Below are 24,187 nucleotides of genomic sequence, written 5' to 3'. Positions count from 1 at the left end.
AATGCATTATATAAACACAGTATTTTATGTACCAAGTTTACATGTTTTAAGTTTGGTATACTTGAATTTGTAACAGTGGAAGCAAGGGGTGGGGATTGGCAAAATGTATTGTATACAAAGGAGCTGTTGTGGCAATTAAGGCTAGCTGCTGATTATCCACCAGGGCTCAATGAGCATATCACTATAATGCCAATTCTCAAGGAAAAGGCAGACTCAGTTTAGCAATATCAAAGACATCTGTAAACATATTTGTGAATATATTTATACATACTTTTTTTGTTATGATGAGTTCATGTAATGGACTAGTATTTTATATTATTTATGTCTTGAGAATATTTGATTTTTTTATATTCATTACTGAGTAAAACAATTTTATTCTATTTTAATTAACTGGTGTTTACATATTCAGCAGTTGTGATTTTTCATTGATGGAATTGGTTGGATTAGAATCCATGACTAACCAGCAACATGTATTTAAATGTGAAAATTTTCAATGGTAATTTGTTCTGAAGAAGTCATACTAGTTGATGAAAGCGCTTAACAACTTTGGTTTATTATTTTTAATATTAAAACAGTATTGTGGACTCGCAACGTTGTGCTCTTGTAGCACCATTTCTTTGGACCTTGTTTGGTTTTGGTGGTGCTTGTTGCTATGGGGGTCCCCAGAATCGTTTAGTCTTTCTCCCATTTTGGACTCTGGCCAGTCTGACATTATATCCTTGAAGAAGGATGTGGCAGAGCTGAAGGGAGAACTAACTAGGCTCATAGAATTATTTACGCAGCCTAGTAAAAAAGATTCGGATTGTTTTTCTATTTCAGATGGCTCTAAAAGGGGCGATAAAGCTGTTGCTGGTGATATACTTGGCTCCGATGTTCATATCTCCTCTTGCCGCTTTAAGAAATCGGATGACGTCATAATGGCGGCGCAAATTCACAATGGCGATGAAGGAAGGCGTTCTCCATGTAACGCCAACAGTTTTGTTGAAGTATGTGATACGCAGGGGCCTGCTCGACAAAAAAACTGTTTTAAAAGCAATTGTGTGGTCCAGTTTGAAGGAGACATTGAATCTGCCTCTGTTGATTTTTCTAATGCGAAACAAATACGATGTCAAGAATGTTTACCTGCAGGTACTGTCTATACTAAACAAAATGGCAAATTTATAAACAGTAATAATTCTTGTACAAGCAGCAGGGTGACTGAGAGAAGAGAACATTTGAATACTACTAAGTGTGAATCTTGTGCTTGTAAAGAAACTGTATTTTCTAAAAACGATAATGAACATTTTGGTAATTTGCTTCAAAAACATTTTACTTTTGCTGGTACCAGTCCCAAACGGAACAATGGAACACTGGTTAACAGGGAAACTGGACAGCATAATTTTGAATCATTAAGAGACATGATTTATGCTTTTGAGAGGAAATTATTTAAGCTTAAAATGTGTCAAATGGAAGTGTGTTATTTAAATGAGTGCATCAAAAGACAAATAGTTCCGCAGGGACCAAGAGTCTTTAAATTTCCTTATGGAATTTATTATGACACTGACACTGTTAAGATATTTATTGATATGTTTAACAAATGGGGTTTGGAATTATTAGGTAAAACTCTCCTTTTATGAGGCTATGGAAACAAGGCTTTGTGATGAAGTGAATGTATTAAATGAAAAAATCATCACTGATTTATTATTTGCACAATATGAGAATTTGTATTATAAAATCATTAGCAGGGTGGATCAAAAATGTGATAATACTTTCAAGAAAAAAGCTAAGAAGTTAGATAGAGATGTTAGACAGTATAAACTGCACAAGGTATATCCCACTGATAATTTAGTTTTTCATGAAAGAGAATATGAAAATGCAGCAAATGAAAAGGGTGAGAGGACCAAACCTAACTTAACTTTAATTTTGAACTACATAGTGAAAATTTCAGGGAAATTGAGTTGGACTATCCAGTTGACTTTCAGGATTTTCCGCTTCCCAGACGCTCCGAGAGAATAGCGAATCGCAGACAGGGGATGTACAAAACCTACAGCAGGGCAACACAGCAGAACCACGGGTATACCAAGTGGTAGATCCTGCAGTTCAAATACAATGTATAGATAATATCCAGTACAGTTTAAATGGCTTTAATATATACAACTATTCTGAGGTTCTTGTTACCAAAGAACTCTTCTCTTTATTCTCCAAAGGATTTAAATTTGTTCCAACTAAAGTACCTGATATAGCTAAGGTAATGGTTGATTTACAGCTATATCTAAGGAAATTAAATCTGAATATTATGTTTTCGGGCAAACCCTCTAGAGTAGAATCGAAAGATATTCTTAAGAGTAGTAGTACATTCAATCCTCCACTGCATCCGTTAGTTACTGCTTATGAAAAATTAGTTAAAGATGATTTATATAAAGTATGGGGAGAGAAAAGAAGATTTACTAACTTAAATCATGAAGAAAGGAACCTCTTAAAGACCTTAAAGGAAGACAAGGGTATAAGAATTATGACACCTGACAAAGGAGGTGGGGTTGTCTTATATAGTTCAGAAGATTATACCAATGATATGCAAAATATACTATTTGAAGCAGACCATTATTCTTTGTGTTCCAAAAATGAAATACATATTTCATATCCTAGACTAGATAGTTATCTATATGAATATTTAATGGACCAGAGAATATCTAAGGATGACTATGATTTTCTACTGAATAAATATCCCAAGATTCCAGTGATTTTTGGAATACCTAAGATACACAAGAACCTAAAAAAGCCACCGTTTAGACCTATCATAGCAGCTGCAGGTTCCAAAACGCATAATATAGCAGTATATGTGGATAAAAAACTGAAGCATATTATGAACAAATTCCTCCACTTATTAAAGGACTCATGGGATTTTTTAGGACAAATTAACAAAGAATTATGGTCAGTTGACATTTTCTTTCTTACTATAGATGTACAGGACCTTTTTTCTTGTATTCCTAAAGCAGAAGGTTTATGTTTGTTTGAGGATGTACTTTTCACTTATTCATCGTTGACCCCAGATGAAGTATTACTTATATGTGAACTAATGAATGTTATATTAGAAAATAATTACTTATTTTTTGAAGGAGAATATTTTCAACAGCTCAAAGGGGTTGCAGCCTGCGCTCCCTTGTATGCGAATTTAGTTCTCCTGGGTTGGGAACATAAGTATGTTTTTCAAAATGAATTATTTTCCACCAGTGTTCTATATTACGGCAGATTTTTGGATGATATTTTTATTTTATGGAAAGGATGTCAAGATCAAATAATTGAGTTTGTTCAGTATTTGAATCAAGCTACCGAATATTTAAAGTTCACCTATCAGTTTGATAAACAAGAAATTAATTTCCTGGATACTAAGATCATTAAAGGCCAGGATGGTTTCATCTCCAAAATCTACCGTAAAAACACATTTTGTAACAATTATTTGCATTATACTAGTTACCATCCTATTCATCGGAAAAAAAAGTATTATAAAGGGGCAGGCTATAAGAATAGCTAGGATGACAACTTAAATAAATGATGTTATAACAGAGTTTAAAAATCTAAGGGATATGTTTTTAGAAAGAGGGTATCCAGGACACTTCATTGATCCTATACTTATGGATGTACTTAATAAATGGGGTAACATTTATATACCCTTATTAGGCACTGGTGGAGATGGATCTGATAACAAATCTACTGCTATGATAGTTCAGGACACACCTAACTTCCAACAAGCTTGTGTAGTGCAATATAGTCCTTTGTATTCTCTGATTAAAGGAATCCTGACAAAAAATTGGAATATCTTTAAAACAAATACTGAGATATTCCGTATATTGGGTGATAAACCCATATTTTCTACAAAGGTAGGACCTAACATGAAGTCCTTGTTAGAGGCAGGTTTTGTTTCCAACAATAAACAGGGTAAAAGATGTGGAAGTAAACCCTGTGGCAGGTGCTCCTATTGTCCTTGTATATTACAAGATACTTCTATTTCTCTTGATAATAAAAACAAGTCATGATGTTCTTCATCTTCCCTTGCTGCAGTCCTGACAATTGGGTATAGTCCGCGTCCCAGTCGGCCCGAATACCAGAGTATAAGGCTGACGTCGGTCATGGCGCCTTAGACTGACGTCAGTACGTCAGGGTACTAATGCGCATGACCGACGCCATTTCCTCAGTCTTTTTGCCGCATGGTCCGATGCAGAAGCAATTTTATGAGTGCAGGTTGGCGTTCTGAGATTTTCCGAAACCGAGTTTCAGACCGAAACAGAGTTGGCTAAGTAACCCGTTGGGAACATTTTGGTTTTTCTTGGCGCAGTATTTAACCGGATGGCAGAAAAAGTGAATAACTGTATTTCTTGTGGGAAGCAGATACCGCATAGGGATTATCATACATTGTGTATACCTTGTTTAGGGCCTGAGCACGACGTTGTTGGTTGCCGCTCTTGTGCTAGATTTAACAAGCGCACTATTAAGAGGAGGCTTGATTGTGCTAGGTTAGTGTTTGGGAAGCGTAATTATAATATGCCGCCGGATGCTCCGGCGCCCGCTTCATCCAAGAAGCGCAAGGACAAAACAGTGAAGCCTAGGGGTGAGGAACCGCAGTCCCGGACGTCGGTTCTTTAGAAGGCTCAGGGAGCCAGAGGTTTTGCCAGGAGTCTCTATGGAGTCTCAGGCAGATACTTTACTGTTACAGGATGTGCCCTCTCAGGAGGTAGGCCAGGCTGAGGGGCTTCTCAGGTAACTGTTCTTCCCTCTCTTCCCAAGGTAGTTAGGCCTCTCCTTCTGTTGCCAAAGCTTCTTTTAGAGGTAGGCCAAGTTCAGCTTCTGTGGGGGCTTCTCCTAGCATTTCGGCTCTGTGCCTAAGAAACATATGCTTAAAATGGCAGAAGATTTGATTACTCTGATTAGAGGTTCTATGCCCCGCCTGATAAGAGGCCTAGGGTGGAACAGGAGTTTGATAGTTTTGAACAGTGTTCACAGGCTTCAGAGTCTTCTGTGGAAGACTTGCAAGAGTTTCCTACTTATTCTGATTCTGATGTGGATGATTCCACTCCTACAGCTTCTCCTCCTGAGGATTTTTCATTTTCAGAGACTCTTCACTCCATGAGGGAGTACTTTAAATGGGAAGGCCAGGATTACTCTGATTCGAGGAATAGGCTTAGGGAATTCTTGTTTTACCCCAGCATAGGCCCTTAGCTATTCCTCCTGTGTTGGATGAGGTCGAGGATGTTATTGCAGAGGCTTACCTGAACCCTGACTCCTTGCCTCCTGCTCCTGTTAAGCCTGATAGGTATTATAGGGTGCCCGAAGCTCATAAGTATTTGTTTAAGAGTCCTAGGGCGGACCCAGAAACTGTTTCTCAGGGGCCTAAAGGTGTTAAAGCTTCTGTGGTTAAAAATCCTGTACCCTCTGATAAAGAGGCAAGGGCTTTGGATAGGTGGGGTAAGAAAGTATATACTTCTTCCACTCTAGCCATGAGGGCGTTGAATTGTCAGTTTCATATGCTGAAATATCAGAATTATCTCCTTTCACAATTGAAATCTAAGGTGGATGCTTGGCGGAAGGTATTGAGTGTAAAGAATTGCTGGATTTGGTTCATGTGTCTGAACAAGTGGGTAAGCATTCTTTGCAGTGTGGTTTTGATGCTGTTCAGGCCTCCTCGAGGGTGGCTGCTACTAGTTCTGTTCTTCGCAGACATGCCTGGTTGAAGGATCAGAATTTAGCTGAGCATGTTAAGACCAGGATTTTGGATGCTCCTTTACAGTCTGATGTGTTGTTTGGACCGCCTGTGGAAGCAGTTTTAAAGAAAATGGAGGACAAAGCTAAGTCTATGCAGACTGTTAAAGATTTTTTGCAGGTGCAGCCTCCAAAGTTTAGTAGAAATTGGCCTGCTAAGGGGTGGACATATCCTGCTTATGGTTCCCAGTCTAGGGGTAGGTCTAGACGTGGTAGAGGCAGGGCTCAAGGTTCGTTTAGGCCTAGATCAGACAGTTCACCTGCTCAGACTTCTGGTGAGGGCAGAGGTCAGTCCTTTCGTAAGCAGAACCAATGACCTGCCTTTTCAGCTGCCAGTGGATTCTCGTCTGGCAGCTCCTTTGGGAGGAAGATTGTCTCTTTTCAAAGAAAATTGGGATTTAATCACTCAAGACAGATGGGTGCTGGATATCATTCATCACGGTTACAGATTTTATTTCCACACAATGCCCCTTTCAAAGGCATGCCAGATGTTCCTCCTCCACAAAGAAAAGAGGCTCACAAGCAAGTTTCTCAGTTACTCCAGATAGGGGCCATTCAGCCAGTCCCTGTATCAGAAGAGGGCTTCGGATTTTATTCTCGCCTGTTCCTAGTACCAAAGAAGGGGAACACGTGGAGACCAATTTTGGATTTATCTATCCTCAACACTTATCTGGACATTCCCAAGTTCAAGATGTTGACGTTACAGCAACTGTTACCTCTGCTGGGCAAGGATCACTGGATGGTAACTTTGATCTCAAGGAAGCTTACCTTCATGTGCCTATCAGGCTAAGTTGCAGAAAGTATCTGCGGTTTCGAACTGGAGATTTTCATTATCAGTTCTCTGCATTGCCCTTTGGCTTATCTACTGCCCAGAGTATTCACAAAGGTTCTGGCTCCAGTGATAGCTTACTTCAGGCTTCAAGGCATTCAAATCTATCCTTACTTGGACGACTGCCTGATTCTGGCTCAAGAAAAGGAAGACCTTCTACAGCATCTGGAATATGTCATAGCAGTGCTAAGATGCCTAGGGTATTCTGTGAACGAAATAAAGTCCAGTCTAGTACCCTCTCAAGACATGTGCTTTCTGGGTGTGAGACTGAATACAGCAGCCCAGATGGCCTTTTTAACCCCGGACAAACAAAGGAGTCTGTCACTTTACTTCCATCAACTATCTCATCAGTCCGTGCTGACTGCAAGGACAGTCCTTCAAGCATTAGGGTTCATGGCATCTTGTATTCTGGTGCTTCCCAATGCCAAACTGCATATGAGGAAGCTGCAATGGTATCTCAAAAATGTATGGACACAGCACTGCCAAGATTTCGACACTGTCATTCACATAATACCTTGCCTTCAAAAGGAATTCTTGTGGTGGGCTCAGGAATGTCACCTAAACAAGGGACTCTCTGTGACCCGGCCAGAGGCGAGTCAGATTTTAACGACAGATGCCTCGGACACTGCTTGGGGAGCTCATCTAAATGGAAAGTGGATACAAGACAAGTGGCCTGCCAGACTACAGCATCTACATATCAACATGAAGGAGATGTTAGCAGTCCAGTTTGCATTGATGGCTTTCAAGGAGTTACTTCTTCCAGGGCAGGTGTTGATTCTAACAGACAACACAACTGTCATGTGGTACATCAACAAGCAAGGGGAACACATTCTTATCCTCTATGCAGGCAAGCAATGATTTTATGGGAGACTGCTAAGCCTGCAACTAACTCTTCAGGCAAGGTTTCTGCCAGGAGCACAGAACTCCTAGCAGATGTATTAAGCAGACAAATCATGGATCCCCACGAGTGGAAACTGGATCTTCATGTATTTCAGAAATTGACAGTGTCATGGGGAACTCCAGACATAGATCTGTTCGCTTCTCCACTAAACCACCAGCTGCCAAAGTATTGCACAAAGGGGTTTCATCACACAGCTTGGAAAGTGGATGCTCTGTCTTTCAGTTGGAAAAACCTTCATGTCTATGCCTTTCCACCTCTGCCTCTTCTTCCAAAAGATGTTTCATAGCTGGCACTGGGCAGTTGATCGGACATTAAATGAAATTTCACAATTATGGTTCTTTCCATGAGGTTTGTGGAAGAACCAAGAGTTTCATTTGAAGGATTGATCTGCTCTTTATTGGAAGCAAATCTGTCAAGAATGTTTACCTGACTGTCTATACTACAAAAGGCATTATCAGTAGTAATGTCTTGTCGGAGTAAGGAAGAATCTTGATCAGAATGCAGAAGTTCTATGAATTTTGTAATTTCTAACTTTCTTCCAGTCAAAGACATGAACTTCAGGACGGACAAATTTATCTTAGAGACTGTATCTTTAAGAAATAAACTTAAAGCAATGGAATTGTTAAATGAGTGCATCAAAGACAAATAGTTCCCGCGGGGACCAAAGTCTTTAAATTTCCTTATGGAATTTATTATGACACTGACACTGTTAAGATATTTATTGATATGTTTAACAAATGGGGTTTGGAATTATTAGGTAAAACTCTCCTTTTATGAGGCTATGGAAACAAGGCTTTGTGATGAAGTGAATGTATTAAATGAAAAAATCATCACTGATTTATTATTTGCACAATATGAGAATTTGTATTATAAAATCATTAGCAGGGTGGATCAAAAATGTGATAATACTTTCAAGAAAAAAGCTAAGAAGTTAGATAGAGATGTTAGACAGTATAAACTGCACAAGGTATATCCCACTGATAATTTAGTTTTTCATGAAAGAGAATATGAAAATGCAGCAAATGAAAAGGGTGAGAGGACCAAACCTAACTTAACTTTAATTTTGAACTACATAGTGAAAATTTCAGGGAAATTGAGTTGGACTATCCAGTTGACTTTCAGGATTTTCCGCTTCCCAGCTCGAGAGAATAGCGAATCGCAGACAGGGGATGTACAAAACCTACAGCAGGGCAACACAGCAGAACCACGGTATACCAAGTGGTAGATCCTGCAGTTCAAAATACAATGTATAGATAATATCCAGTACAGTTTAAATGGCTTTAATATATACAACTATTCTGGAGGTTCTTGTTACCAAAGAACTCTTCTCTTTATTCTCCAAAGGATTTAGAATTTGTTCCAACTAAAGTACCTGATATAGCTAAGGTAATGGTTGATTTACAGCTATATCTAAGGAAATTAAATCTGAATATTATGTTTTCGAGCAAACCCTCTAGAGTAGAATCGAAAGATATTCTTAAGAGTAGTAGTACATTCAATCAAATCCTCCACTGCATCCGTTAGTTACTGCTTATGAAAATTAGTTAAAGATGATTTATATAAAGTATGGGGAGAGAAAAGAAGATTTACTAACTTAAATCATGAAGAAAGGAACTCTTAAAGACCTTAAAGGAAGACAAGGGTATAAGAATTATGACACCTGACAAAGGAGGTGGGGTTGTCTTATATAGTTCAGAAGATTATACCAATGATATGCAAAATATACTATTTGAAGCAGACAATTATTCTGTGTTCCAAAAATGAAATACATATTTCATATCTTAGACTACATAGTTATCTATATGAATATTTAATGGACCAGAGAATATCTAAGGATGACTATGATTTTCTACTGAATAAATATCCCAAGATTCCAGTGATTTTTGGAATACCTAAGATACACAAGAACCTAAAAAAGCCACCGTTTAGACCTATCTTAGCAGCTGCAGGTTCCAAAACGCATAATATAGCAGTATATGTGGATAAAAAACTGAAGCATATTATGAACAAATTCCCCCACTTATTAAAGGACTCATGGGATTTTTTAGGACAAATTAACAAAGAATTATGGTCAGTTGACATTTTCTTTCTTACTATAGATGTGCAGGACCTTTTTTCTTGTATTCCTAAAGCAGAAGGTTTATGTTTGTTTGAGGATGTACTTTTCACTTATTCATCTTTGACCCCAGATGAAGTATTACTTATATGTGAACTAATGAATGTTATATTAGAAAATAATTACTTATTTTTTGAAGGAGAATATTTTCAACAGCTCAAAGGGGTTGCAGCCTGCGCTCCCTTGTATGCGAATTTAGTTCTCCTGGGTTGGGAACATAAGTATGTTTTTCAAAATGAATTATTTTCCACCAATGTTCTATATTACGGCAGATTTTTGGATGATATTTTTATTTTATGGAAAGGATGTCAAGATCAAATAATTGAGTTTCAGTATTTGAATCAAGCTACCGAATATTTAAAGTTCACCTATCAGTTTGATAAACAAGAAATTAATTTCCTGGATACTAAGATCATTAAAGGCCAGGATGGTTTCATCTCCAAAATCTACCGTAAAAACACATTTTGTAACAATTATTTGCATTATACTAGTTACCATCCTATTCATCGGAAAAAAAAGTATTATAAAGGGGCAGGCTATAAGAATAGCTAGGATGACAACTTAAATGATGTTATAACAGAGTTTAAAAATCTAACGGATATGTTTTTAGAAAGAGGGTATCCAGGACACTTCATTGATCCTATACTTATGGATGTACTTAATAAATGGGGTAACATTTATATACCCTTATTAGGCACTGGTGGAGATGGATCTGATAACAAATCTACTGCTATGATAGTTCAGGACACACCTAACTTCCAACAAGCTTGTGTAGTGCAATATAGTCCTTTGTATTCTCTGATTAAAGGAATCCTGACAAAAAATTGGAATATCTTTAAAACAAATACTGAGATATTCCGTATATTGGGTGATAAACCCATATTTTCTACAAAGGTAGGACCTAACATGAAGTCCTTGTTAGAGGCAGGTTTTGTTTCCAACAATAAACAGGGTAAAAGATGTGGAAGTAAACCCTGTGGCAGGTGCTCCTATTGTCCTTGTATATTACAAGATACTTCTATTTCTCTTGATAATAAAAACAAGTCATGTTTTTTTAAAAAGTGGCAATTGTTGCTCCAGCAAATTAGTTTATATAGCTAGGTGCAACACCTGTTCTTCCTTTTTTTATATAGGGAAGACAGAGAGAATGTTCAAAACTAGAATATATGAACATCTTTATGATATTAAAAATAACAAAGATACTAATGCATTATATAAACACAGTATTTTATGTACCAAGTTTACATGTTTTAAGTTTGGTATACTTGAATTTGTAACAGTGGAAGCAAGGGGTGGGGATTGGCAAAATGTATTGTATACAAAGGAGCTATTGTGGCAATTAAGGCTAGCTGCTGATTATCCACTAGGGCTCAACGAGCATATCACTATAATGCCAATTCTCAAGGAAAAGGCAGATTCAGTATAGCAATATCAAAGACATCTGTAAACATATTTGTGAATATATTTATACATACTTTTTTGTTATGATGAGTTCATATAATGGACTAGTATTATATATTATTTATGTCTTGAGAATATTTAATTTTTTATATTCATTACTGAGTAAAACAATTTTATTCTATTTTAATTAACTGGTGTTTACATATTCAGGAGTTGTGATTTTTCATTGGTGGAATTGGTTGGATTAGAACCAATGACTAACCAGCAACATGTATTTAAATGTGAAAATTGTCAATGGTAATTTGTTCTGAAGAAGTCATACTAGTTGATGAAAGCGCTTAACAACTTTGGTTTATTATTTTTAATATTAAAACAGTATTGTGGACTCGCAACGTTGTGCTCTTTTATTTTATCTAGTACTAGGAAAATCCTATGTTGAAAAGTGGAAAAGATATATTGTTCTTGGAATCAGTCTCAAGGGAAGGACAGCAGAGCCCTCCTTGCCTCTAATCCTGAGTTACCTAGCAGAGGTACTCCACAGAGGCCTGTCCTTCTCCATTAAGATTCATGCCTCTGCCATCTCAGCTCATTGTAATACTGAGCCACCTCTATTTTCTCACTCTCTCATCACAGTTCCTGAGAGGGGCTAACAACTTAAGGCCCTCTAGGAGAACACCCACGCCTGCCTGGGACCTTTAATTTTGTACTGGAAAAGCTCATGCTTCCCCCTTTTGAACCTACTGCCTCAACAGAGTTAAAATTCCTCTCTTGGAAAACAGCCTTGTTTTTAGCCATGACCTCAGCAAGAAGAGCGTCTGAGTTACAGGCACTAATGGCTGTGGAACCCTTCATTATTTTCCATGCTGACAGGGTTTCCCTCCGGACTAACCCATCCTTTATGCCTAAGGTGGTGTCCAGTGTGGCTCTAAACCAATCCATCCATTTGCCAACCTTCTTCCCTAACCCTCAGAATAAAGGGAAAGGATTCTGCACAGACAGCTCAGGTTCTACCTTGACACGACTAAGCCTTTCTGAAAATCTGACCAGCTGCTAGTCAGCTTTGCTGCAGGGGCAGAGGGTAAGGCCATTTCAAAACAAATCATTTCCAAATGGATAGCACACTGCATCCATTTCTGCTACAAGCACCATGGAAAACCTACCCCACAGGGATCAGACCACATTGCACTAGGGCTTCTTCCACTTCTACAGCATTTCTCAGGGGAAGTCCCTACCAGGGACATTCTGGAAGCTGCAACCTGGAGTTCTGTACATACCTTCACCAAGCATTACCACTTGCCTATGTTTTCTAAATCCAGGGTTGGATTTGCTACGGCAGTCTTGCAAGGCCTACTAGCCAGCTCCAACACTTCTCGACTGTCTCCACCCTTCCTCAGCTTTGGGAATCAACCAAAGTGTGATGACTGCAGCAGAGAAACATGAACATAGTACAGTTGTGTACACTTAGCATAAATGTAGATGCTAAGAGTGTATTTACTGTTGAAGTCCTGGTTTGACTCTCTCCAGCCCCCTGGCTTTCTCTGTCTTTCTACCTCTCCTCTCTATGGCCATTCCTAATGGCATTGGTATTTACTTTTTATTGGTGGTGTTCCCCACCATATACCAGCTCCCTGTTTGGGGGCTCCTGACATTTGGGGCAAGAAAAACTGATGTAATGGCGTTGGCTGCCTGTTTTATACCCCTGACGTCATGGAAGAAGCGACAGCATCCGACGCAGAAATAGTAAGACTCTGGTATTCGGGCTGACTGAGGGCTTACCTGCAGGCAGATAACCCAAATGTGATGACTGCAACAGTGAATACACTCTAACATCTACATTTATGGTAAGTGTACACAACTGTGCTTTCATGTATGCTTTTCCATTCTTTCCACTGATATCCAGGGTTCTTCTAAAGATCCAGATGGACTCTCCAGAGTTGTGATGGTAACTTCCTTTTGGTTAGGGCATCAGTAGGTCTCCCTCTTCAATTTAACAAAAGGCAATTGCCACAAGCTTTCCCTATAGACTGATTTTACACACCCAGGACAGGGGAAGTTTGTTGCGTATCAATCTACAAACTCTTCAGCTAACTGCTAGACCTGCAAGGTGCACTTTCTATTGGAAATTGACCAGTTTTCAATAGGGATAGGACACAAACTTAAGCTTTTGCAATAGTGATGTACTGGAACATCTACTGTAACGGCAAATTTCACTTACACAACTGTACTTTTTCCGTGAAACTGGCTGTCCTCCATGTTGTCATTTATTCAAGGAACAGTTTAAATTGGCATTTTCTTTGAAAAACACTAATGCTAACAGTGTAAAGATTTCGGATATAGTTGATAAGTTAGCAAATTGATATCACAATAAAAATAGCATACTCTGAGAACATTTAAAAGATCTGGCTAGAACAACTTTGAATGTGATGATATATTGCATGTGCAGAGTGACTGGCGTAGTTCAGGTTTGTATCATAAATGAGATATCACCATCTGGAAAAGCACTTAAACTTTAATTGCAGTCTTAAACAGTAAAAAAAATGGGCAAGTGCTTTTTGTTACAACAAAATTAGATTATGTATGAAAGAGCAAATTAGACCACGCAGAGAAAATCCTAATTTACGTAAAATTAAATGTTTACAAAAGTAAATCATTAACTTTTACTGGTATTTAACTTTTACAAATTGAGATTTTGTGCTGCGGTAGCGTTGTCGCCTCCTAGCAAGACGTTGCCCCGTTCGATTCTCAGCTAGAGTGTCTTCTGTGTGGAGGCATACGTGAATGGGGTGTGCCTTCATTGAAGGTTGTGCATCAGGGCTGGTAACCCAGTACGTACAAATCCACTACCAATCAATAGCGGACCGGAGTTCAGCTGTGCTGACCCCTAACCGGGAAAAGCCGAAATACACACATAAATTGAGATTTTCTTCAAATGATCTTATTGGCTGTTTTCAGAGCCAGCCATTTTATTTCTGAAGGAGCACAAAAAAGTTACAAGTTTATTTTATGTTTCTGTTTTTTGACCATTGTAGTTTACGTTTTGTTTATTCTGTTTTTCACTAAATTTACAGCCAACAGGTTATGACGAGAGTGTTTGTGACTTTGGGATATTTTAACTAGTGAGCGTTTTGAGGACCCTTTGTGGGATTTGGTCACTAGTCAACTGTAAAAGACCTAGGGTTCTGAAAACTTATTTTCATGCTTAACAATTTTACCAATCCCAAAACCTTACACAGTGGATGCAACATTTTCCTGATTTAAGCCGGGGAGTATGCTAGTATGTATGTTTGTGTAGCTCCATCAGTAACAAACTGTTTTTGATTAATTTATGCACATGGTCTGTATCTAGTTTGGTTTATTTTGCTGCATATACTTGCCTGGCATTTTGTTAGCAAAAACAAACATTTAGGTGTAGGGTATAGGAACGTATATGATAGTAGAAACCGTAATTTAAAGAATTTTTAAATATGCTGGCTAGAGATATATATAGGATGGTAATCAGAACAATGAAACCCCTTAGTTTAAGTTTTTAACTTTGAATTCTTTTGTCATTGTTGTGAATTCAACTTTTATTTGTGGTTCTGCGAGTTTGTTGCAATTTTTTTTTTAATTGTTGCTATAATTTTATAATTGTGGGCATCTCTGTGTTGCAGCTATTTTGCTTGTGACAAAGTAAGAATGTTATTTTGAGTCCGTCTTTGGTAACTTTATATTTTTCCACAGAAATGGCAGTGTCTCTTATTTTCGGCAGTCATTCAGTGTGCTGGAGAAGATTAGTATAATATTTCTGTTATTTTTTTTTATTAATTTATACGAAGATTTCTTTTTTAAAAATATTGGTATAACCAGGACACAGTAAAAAAAAAAAAAAAATTGCTGAAAAGATTACATTATCCATCATAAATTGAGATAGAATTCTTGTGCGTAAAGAATCCCAACGCAAACACAAAAGAATAGTTTCATAGGCTGGCACTGGGCAGTTGATCAGGTACATTTTTTAAATTAGACAGATAATTTTCCACAATTTACTCTTCATTTCCATGAGGGTTTGTGGAATGAGACCAGGGTTACATTTCAAGAGGGCAAGGATACTATCATGTTTTATGTGAAGGCAAAGTCTGTTCCAGAGAGGAGTAATTGTTTTTTAGTGAGATATCTCACGCCAGCAGGTTTGGTTTATGTTATGGTTAAGGTCTTTTTAATTTGGCTGTTCATGGTGTTGCTAGTTTTGTAAATGTGAAGGTCACTGAAGATATGATCATTTGTGTCTTTGTGGTCCAGACAGAATTCACCTCTAAAGAGTCTGTACAAGACAAACGCCTGAGAGCTTGAAGTCATTCTGCACAGATAATGGAACTCAGGCTCTCAGTTTTGCTTGTGAGGTTGTGTTGGGAGTCTTTACACTAGGATTATATGTCTGGACAAGTGCATGCTGAAAGGAGCATTGTATTAAAATACGGTCCTAATAAGGGAGGAGTGGAGAGAAATAATATCATTGGGCCTGGAGAAAATGCCCTTTGCCTGGTAACTGTGGCTACATGGTGATTAGAGAAGAGCTCAGTGGCAGCAAATGTGCCTAGGTCTCTGACAACTGTCTTATTTTTTTTTGGGGGGGGTGCTTCTAATGTGGTAGCAAGAAAGGTGCTCCTATTTCACCGAATGTTACAGTGCTACACTTTTTATCATTTAGCTTGGGACTATCGTCATAGCACCATTTGTTTGCATATATTATTTTAATCCTTGTAGAACATGGGAGTCCCCAGGGGAGTTAACGATGGTATCAAGTTCAGTCAAAGGCACTTGACATCAGCTTTGATGTCAGGTAAGTAAATATATAAAAAGCCCCAGTACCAAGTCCAAAGGGACATCAATGGTAATGAGCTTTTGAGGAAAGTGTGCCCTCAACCTTAATTTACTGTGTTCTGTCTTTGAGCCAGTCTGGTAACCATTTGGTAACAGAGGTTTACATTTAGGTAATAACTTTGCAATGCCTCAGTAAGGAACAATGTCAAAAGCTAGACATAAGCTGGGTGTACTGACTTCCCCTTGACCAGGGCCTTGATGACTTTTTCAAAAGAAGTTGACCGGATTTTGCAGACAGGATCCACACTTCAAACCCAAAATGAGTGATTTTACATTGCCAGTGTCTGTATTTGAGGTCCATAATAATGTATTTTTATTGCCCTTCTGATAATAGTTGTTAGGTTTATGGTTGTGCAGTTACCAGGATCAGTGGTGAGATCTGCAGTTCCTCAAGTTGCACCAAACCAGATGAGGCTGATGTTAATCGGGCAGTGGAGTGGGTCAGTAAAGACAGTGCTCATAGTGGCTAAGCACCCCTGCTGATCGCCCATTCCATTGAGCTAGTCTTTTTCATCTCTGATAGAACGTTTAGACCTTGTTCAGGAGTACTGTATAGGGGATGGAGTTTGTCAAGAATACAAGCATGTTTGTAGGTTAGGTGGAGATAGAGGAGTTGTTTAACCTAAATTTGTCTGTTAATATGTGAGATATGCCTTTAAGGGCAAAGAAGGTAGAGCCATTATGTTTCAACTGAAATCAGTGTTGAGGGTCATTTTCTAAGATTCCTTATTAATTGAAGAAGGATTTGTTATTGTCTTTGATACACAAGGCAGTTTTGAATTTGTGCTTGAGCTTGGATGATTTCATTTGGTTACTAAGCTCTTTAAGTCTTTGAACTCTTTTTCAATGCGCGAGTCTTTCAGTTTAATAAGGACTGTAGTATCTTTTTTCAGTTATAGAGCTTATTTATACTAAAGTGATTTATTCCTAAACTTAGCACTGTATTTGTTGCAGATAATAGCCAAAGTCTGAATGGCAGTATTAAGGTGAGAATAGAACCCCTACACAAATACACCTGTGTTCACTATTGGGTATTCAAGGGGAGGTGGACTCTTGAAACTTCATGTCATATGGTTGAAGTAAATTTGCTTTAGAGAAATCTCTAAAGTGGTAGAGTTTGTGTGTTTTGGGTTGAGTACTAATAGTAAGAGCCACTGCAGGATTATCAGACCTAGCCAAGGAGAGCATAATTATAGGCACACAGCATTATGGTGCTGAGTTTGTGGTGATGAGGTCCAGTATACTTTATCTTCTTAAGGGGAATTTACAGTTTGGTTTAGCGAGTTGGTGTTAATTAAGTTTAGGAAGTGCTGAGTATATTTATATGTAGTAGTACTGCAGTTAATAGAGGGATAATTGAAATACCCAAACATAATAGTTAAGGACTCCAACTTCTTCAGATAGTGTTCTTGGGATCAGATTGGCATATAGGGGTTCTGTAGTTAGCTACGAGGTAGTAAGGGGTTTTACTTGATGTTACTAGGATGTGAAGAAGTTTGTGTTCCTTACCTAGCTGTGTAAATCTAGAGATGGACACCTGGAGCTATGTAGACACGCCACCGGCTACAGAAGTACCTTCAGTCAGAGGATCTAAGTATATGATTAGCATTGAACTTTAATAAGGAAGTGTTATCAGTGCAGCTGGAACAATATTGCAGTAATAATGCACTGATCTGTATTTTCTTGAGCTAGGAAGGCTTCTAAGGATGGTGCTTTCTTACTTGGGCTTCTAGGATTGAGCAACGACTCCCTTATAATGTCCTGGTATGGTTTGGCAATGTGTGTAGATGGAGCAAGTTTACATTTCCTAAAAAGGTGCTATGTGGGTAGAGAAAGTCCTGGTCTGATTGCAAACACCTTGAGTTGAAAGGTGCAGGCCATCCCTGGCAAAGAAGGTAGGTCAGTCAAACCATCTCTGTCTCTCTCAATGCACATTGGCTGTTCCTAGAGTGACATCAGTAGCTGAGCAAATTGTTGACTTCCATCATTTGTTTACACTATAGAGTTTTTTTTTTTAACAAAAAAAAATCTTTAAATTAATTTTCATGTATGATATATAGGCAATCTTTTATATTTATATAAATTTATTACAAAAAATAAACTGTTATAAAAACAGTTATTATATCCAGCTACAAAAACTCACTGCAACAATCCACAAAAATTCTTGTCCACAATCAACCACATTCTCCAGCCAGCAAAATCACCTCCCCAAACCCTAACATTGAAGGTAGTAATGATATTGCCACCCAGTTTAATGACTGTTTCACCTCCTCCATCCAAAAGTTATTTAACAATTTCCCCACTACTACTACAAATACCCCCAAAATACAAAACTGTCAGCATAAGACCAACTCCCAATTTTCTCTTAAATCAGTTCCAACTGACCTAATTCGTAAAAAGCTTGCCAAATTGAAACCCACCACTCTCGCTGCTGATAAACTCCCTGCTGCTTATTGCCTCTGCCCTTGCCTACCCTCCCCTATTTCCATACTCCATAGATCCATAGCTGAGCACACTGTCCCCTCTCTGGAAATTTTCTTGCATTGTCCCCCTACACAAAGGTGGTTCCTCAACAGTAATTTGTATAGCTATGGGGTAATAGTTACTATCTCCCCTATCAAAAGTCTTAGAAAAATGTGTACACACCCAACTACTGAATCATTTTTCTTCAGTATAACTGCTAGCAAATTCCCAATATGGATTTCGGCCAAACCATAGTACCACTACTGCCCTTGTATCCTTTACTGACAACGTTAACCAACAAGGAAATCTTGATAATTTAGTATCTGTTGTCTTCCCTAGACCTGTCAAAGGCATTTGACATGGTATCCCACTGCAAATTACTATTGACTCTCTCTGAGCTCAGTCTGGATAATTCCTTTCTACTGTGGTTTTAAAAATTATCTATCACTCTGGCAACAAGCTGTTAAATGACAACTCTCTCTCATCTCTCCTCCCAGTGGGACAGGGTGTTCCGCAAGGATCCATTTTTGGTCCCTTACTATTTTCCCTCTTTACCAGTAACCTCCCCTCAGCTACCCAACAAACTAATATAGTACAGTATGCTGATGACACCACCCTTATTTGCTTAACCTCTCTCTACAGTTACTCCAAGACAGAACCTAGGATGCCTTCACTACTATAGAAAAATGGCTAAAGTCCTCCCAACTCATACTAAACCAGTCTAAGACCCAACTTATGATCTTCCACCCATCCAAAAGTTTCACAGGTACCTTGCCATTCTGAATAACATCCAACACCCTTATCACACCAGTAACTCAAGCCAAGCTACTAGGTGTAACAATTGACCAAAACCTAAAATTCGACAAACTTATAGCACTAACAATTGCCAAAGTTCATAAAAAAACTAGGTTCACTCTACTGCTGCAAGAGCTTCCTCACACAGGAATCCCGAATCGCTATCTCTAGTACCCATCTACTCTCTACCTTACTATACCCTTCTCCACTTTTAACTAACCTAAATAAATCTGACCTTCTGAAACTATCTACCTGCTACAATAAAATCTCAAAATTTGCAATTGGTGCCAAGTTTCATTTTCAGCATTGCCTCTCCCTAAGACAACTAGGATGGTTAGAACTCCCTAACCTACTAAAATACAGTCAACTTCTCCTGACCCATCAACTGTTACACCAACCAAATAAAATACCTGTGCGTCAACTAACATCTTCCAATACCACCCTACTGACTTACAATTGCTTACATACCTCAGGCCAATCTCTTTATTCTTATGCAGTTGCCAAGGCCTGGAACTCTTTATCCCCCTGACATTAGATGTCTAAATAGTAAACATACTTTCAGATCCCTTCTAAAAGATCTCTTATTCAAAACTCTGATATGTTCCTGTACAGAATCAGACTAATTTCACCTGTTCTTGACTTAAAACATCCATAGATCACAGGTGTACTGCATAGTTTCACTTGGTGCATAGTACTGTGAACCAGGTGTTTAGGCCATCTTTATAATTATGATTTCTAGTTTATGACCCAGTTTGTTTATGGAAACTTTTATTTGAATTTATGTTCAAGCAGTTGTATATTTGTTGTTTAATATCTTGTCTAATTTGTTTCTCAATATTCTAACCACTGTATGCTGCATCATTTGTAAAACTTTTATTTTTACTCCTTTTATATGTTCTCTGTTCTTTGTACAAAATATCTGTTTACAGTGGATATAAAAATTATATACCCCCCTCTTAAAATGCTAGGTTTTTCTGATATAAAAAAAAGCGACAAAAATAAATAATTTCAAAACTTTTCCAACCTTTAATGTGACCTATACGATTCAATTGAAAAACAAAAGTACAATAAGCTGGTTGCATAAGTATGCTCACTCTTAAACAAATATTTTGTTGAAGCACCTTTTGATTTAATTACAGCATTCAGTCTTCTTGGGTACATACTTGCTATCAATTAGAGACTGAATAACCCCAAATAAAGTTAAGCTGTCCTAGTAGGATTTTTCCTGACATTTACTCAGTTGCCTGCTACAGCAAAAGCCATGGTTTGCAGAGAGCTTACAAAGCATCAAAGGGATCTCATTGTTGAAAGTCATCAGTCAGGAGAAGGGTACAAAAAAATTTCCACAGCATTGGATACACCATGGAACACGGTGAAGACAGTCATCAAAAAGTGGAGAAAATATGGGACGGTATAACTGGATGTCCCTCCAAAACTGATAAGACAACTGGTACAGCAACACTGAAGGAGCTGCAGGAATTTCTGCCAAGTACTGGTTGTGTACTACATGTAACAATAATCTCCCATATTCTCTGTATGTCTGGACTATGGGTTAGGGTTGCAAGATGGAAGCCTTTTGTTACACTGAAAAAACTTCCAGGCCCAGCTAAAATTTGCAAAGTAATACATAAAGTATCCCTAAAGCATGTGGGAAAATGTGTTACGGTCTGATGAGACCAAGGTTGAACTTTTTGGCCACAATTCTAAAAGTTACGTTTGGCGCAAAAACACTTCGCATCACATCACCAAAAGAACACTTTCCCCACATTGAAGCATGTTGGTGGCAGTATCATGCTTTGGGGTTGCTTTTCTTCAGTTGGAACTGGGGCTTTAGTCAAGGTGGAGGAAGTTATGAACAGTTCCAAATACCTGTCACTTTTGGCCCAAAAACCTTCAGGAGTCTGCTAGAAAGCTGAAGATTAAGAGGGATTTCATCTTTCAACATGATAATAACCACAAGAGATGCCCTCTCAATCTGCCAGATTTGGAGTTCTTTTGCAAGGAAGACTGGGCAAATATTGCCAAGTCAAGATGTGCCATGCTGATGGACTCCTACCCAAGAAGACTGAATGCTGTAATTAAATCAAAAGGTGCTTTAACAAAGTATTAATTGAAGGGTGTGCACACTTGTGCAACCTGCTTATTGTACATTTTTTTATTTTTTATATTTTTCCCCTAACAGATTTGTTTGTTTTTCAGTTGAATTGTACAGGTTATAGGTCACATTAAAGGTGGGAAAAGTTTTGAAAGGATTTATTGTGGTTTCCTTGTTTATATCACAAACCTGGCATTTTAATAGGGTTGTGAACACTTATTTTTATATCAGTTGTACATAATTTATTATTTTTATTATTTGTTTTATAATTTTTTGCTAAGTATCTGGAGCATTTCTCCCTGGGCCTCTGCTGAAAATGGTCACCTTGTGTCCAATTGGACTAACCAGTAAACAAATGGAAATATAAATAAATATAAATGACAATAAAGCATAATGACTCAATCTGTTGCAAACATTATACCTTGCAAACTATGCCATCACAACTGTAGATGCAAACATTATACATCACTTTTAATATACATAGTCATTGTCCGTCATTACATAGCTCATTGAGATCCTGCCTTATTTTATACCTCATTCCTCCTCTGCATGTATTGAGCCCACATTTCACATCTTTTCCTATGTAATTTGCTCCTACTCTTTTCCAAAGATCCCATTTCCAGTTTTCTCTGTTACTGTCTTCATTACTTCTAGTAAAGTTGGTTTAGACTTGGATTTCCATTTTCTAGTAATTGCTTTTTTGGCAACCATCATAATTAGACTTAGCAAGGCCTTACTTTGTATAGGCAATTCCAGTTCTATATCATAGTTCACTTTTTTTTTTATTTCCCTAGTTATTCCAGTTTGCTCACCCAGCATCTCCAACAGTGTAGCCTGCAGGGAATATTTAAAGTCCGCCAACTCATTACACTCCCAAAAAATATGTTCCCAGTTACCTCTTTCCTCCCCCATCACACTGCCAACATTTGCTGTCAACCTGAGGAAAAATTCTTTGGAGCCTGCTTGGGGCAAAAAAATACCTGTGTAAACACTTCCGACAAAGATTCTAAATCTTTTAGGTTTTGTTGAATATCAGGGAGACCTGCATATATCCCCCATCGTTTCTTTGTGAATTGCTTATCCAAGCTCTCTTCCCAAACCTTCCTAACCTCCTCTGATTTTTTTTAAAGTTCTCACAATAAGATGCTGTCCAGTTCGATGCTCAGCTAGAGCGTCTTCTGCGTGGAGACATGCGTGAATGGGCATACCTTCGTTGAAGGTTGTGCGTCAGGGCTGGCAACTCATCTGCCAATCCTTAGCGGACCGGAGTTCCGCTGTGGTGACCCCTAACTGGGAAAAAGCCGAAAGACACAACAACATCATGCAATATTTTATATGCTCTACTAATGCTGAGTCATCATTCTTATTGAAGGTAGAATGCTGCTCAAGAATGCTGCTCAAGAATCTTTTATACTAGCTTTTGATGCATGTTGAGACTAGAGTCTCTCTTTATATAATCCTGGGATGTGTGTCTCGAGCCATTCACACCCCATGAACAATGATAAATGTCATAGGTGTATCTAAGAGACCCCCTAGACACCTGTCATCTCCTGAATCCTGAGATGCAGCTCACTATCTCCATATCTTTGCCAGGTCTGAAGAATGAAGCATCTGTAGGTCTCACTATGAAGTCATACATGACTAGGACATATCCTTGTGTTGTGATGGGTCCTTGGTGCCTTATGGGTTCATTTGGACTGGTATGATTTCTCTGAAAATAATTTATGGTAAGTGATAGTATAGTTGGTGAAGCTGCATGTTTTTATGTTGCTGATGAGTTTCAAAGCCATGCTTTTGCCTCTTGAGTCATTTGAGGCTTAGAAAGACAAAATAATAAGGTACTTAAGTACCACTGGGTAAAAAGACTTTTTTTTTAGTTGTTGAATTGCTGGTGCAAGGTGATGTTGGGTACAGACACCCTCCTGAGTGCTGCTGGGAAAAAACTACATTTTTTGTTTTTGTTTCCTTTGGCCTGTGTTGTGCCAGTTCTCTCCTCATTTCTTCAGTCTCTTCCTGTAAGCATACTAGCTTGAATAACTTGGCATTTTTGCTTCTGTGTAGAACTGGTTATTTACATGTTTTACCACCAAGTGTTCTGCTGTATTCAGTATTTCAGTGATTTTATTGTGTTTTTTAATCCGTTGGGTCATGTCTCTGCTTCAGTTATGCACTTTGTGTTTTGCACTTTTTCCAGGTCCTGGATGAAAAATGTCATTTTAGATTAGCCAGTTACCCAATAAGTAAATTAATAAGTAAACATAATCTGTCTGTGCTTAAAATTTTGGAGGTGTTAATGATTTCTTGTTTCTTCTCGCTCTCTTTTTTTTTTCAGGGAGCAGTCTTACATGGAGAGTGTTGTCACATTTCTTCAAGATGTTGTTCCGCAGGTATGAAAAAGCTACACTTAGTCTTTTCCAAAACTTGCCTTCCTTTTCTGAAGTGAAATCCCTGTTTTCCTTCACATTTCCCATCCATTTTATCACTTCTTGTGTTTTGTCCATATGAAGGCCAAATTGAAAGAATGTCCTTGTATGAAAAGTAACCTTGCTTAACAGTTCTGCAACAAGGTGAATTAGTGCCCTGCACTGAACCCCCACCCCATTTGGAGCCCTTCTCAGTTTGAGGTTCAAGAGATGAAAAAAAATCTGTTTTAGTTGAGGGGTCAGTACTTGATCCTTGTTAGAGTTCCTGAATTACTGATTTAAAGGTTGGGGCTGCTAAAAAAATTTATTTCTGGAATTGCTTGCAGGGACCATACACCTTAGCACATTATGTACTCCCCTTCTATTATCTGCATATTAAGCTACTAATTTGAAAGCATTGCCAAAAGTTCTTTTCAAGCCTGTACTTATGATTCCCCTCTTTAGATGATGCAGTTTCCTTCACATTCCATATTCTCAGCTGTCTCTCATATGTTCTCTCTCTTTCCTGTCTCTCTCTCTCTCTCTCACCCCCTTTATCTAGATTTTTCTATCTTCCTGTCTGTCTTGAATA

At 38.2% G+C, this 24,187-nt stretch overlaps 1 protein-coding gene across 1 annotated transcript in view; it reads left to right on the top strand.

Moving 5' to 3' along the window:
• Positions 1–24,187, top strand: part of LOC122787696 (BCAS3 microtubule associated cell migration factor) — a 4,651,713-nt gene that overhangs the window by 148,773 nt on the left and 4,478,753 nt on the right. Inside the window, exon 3 of the mRNA XM_044054546.1 lies at positions 23,526–23,580. Coding sequence (XP_043910481.1) covers positions 23,526–23,580 — 55 coding nt within the window. The remainder of the gene's footprint in view (positions 1–23,525; positions 23,581–24,187) is intronic.

The sequence above is a fragment of the Protopterus annectens genome, chromosome 13.part0 (genome assembly GCF_019279795.1).
Source record: "Protopterus annectens isolate FY-2018-M chromosome 13.part0, PAN1.0, whole genome shotgun sequence".
In the NCBI taxonomy this organism is placed as follows: domain Eukaryota; kingdom Metazoa; phylum Chordata; order Ceratodontiformes; family Protopteridae; genus Protopterus; species Protopterus annectens.
This window is presented reverse-complemented; position numbering and strand designations above follow the sequence as displayed.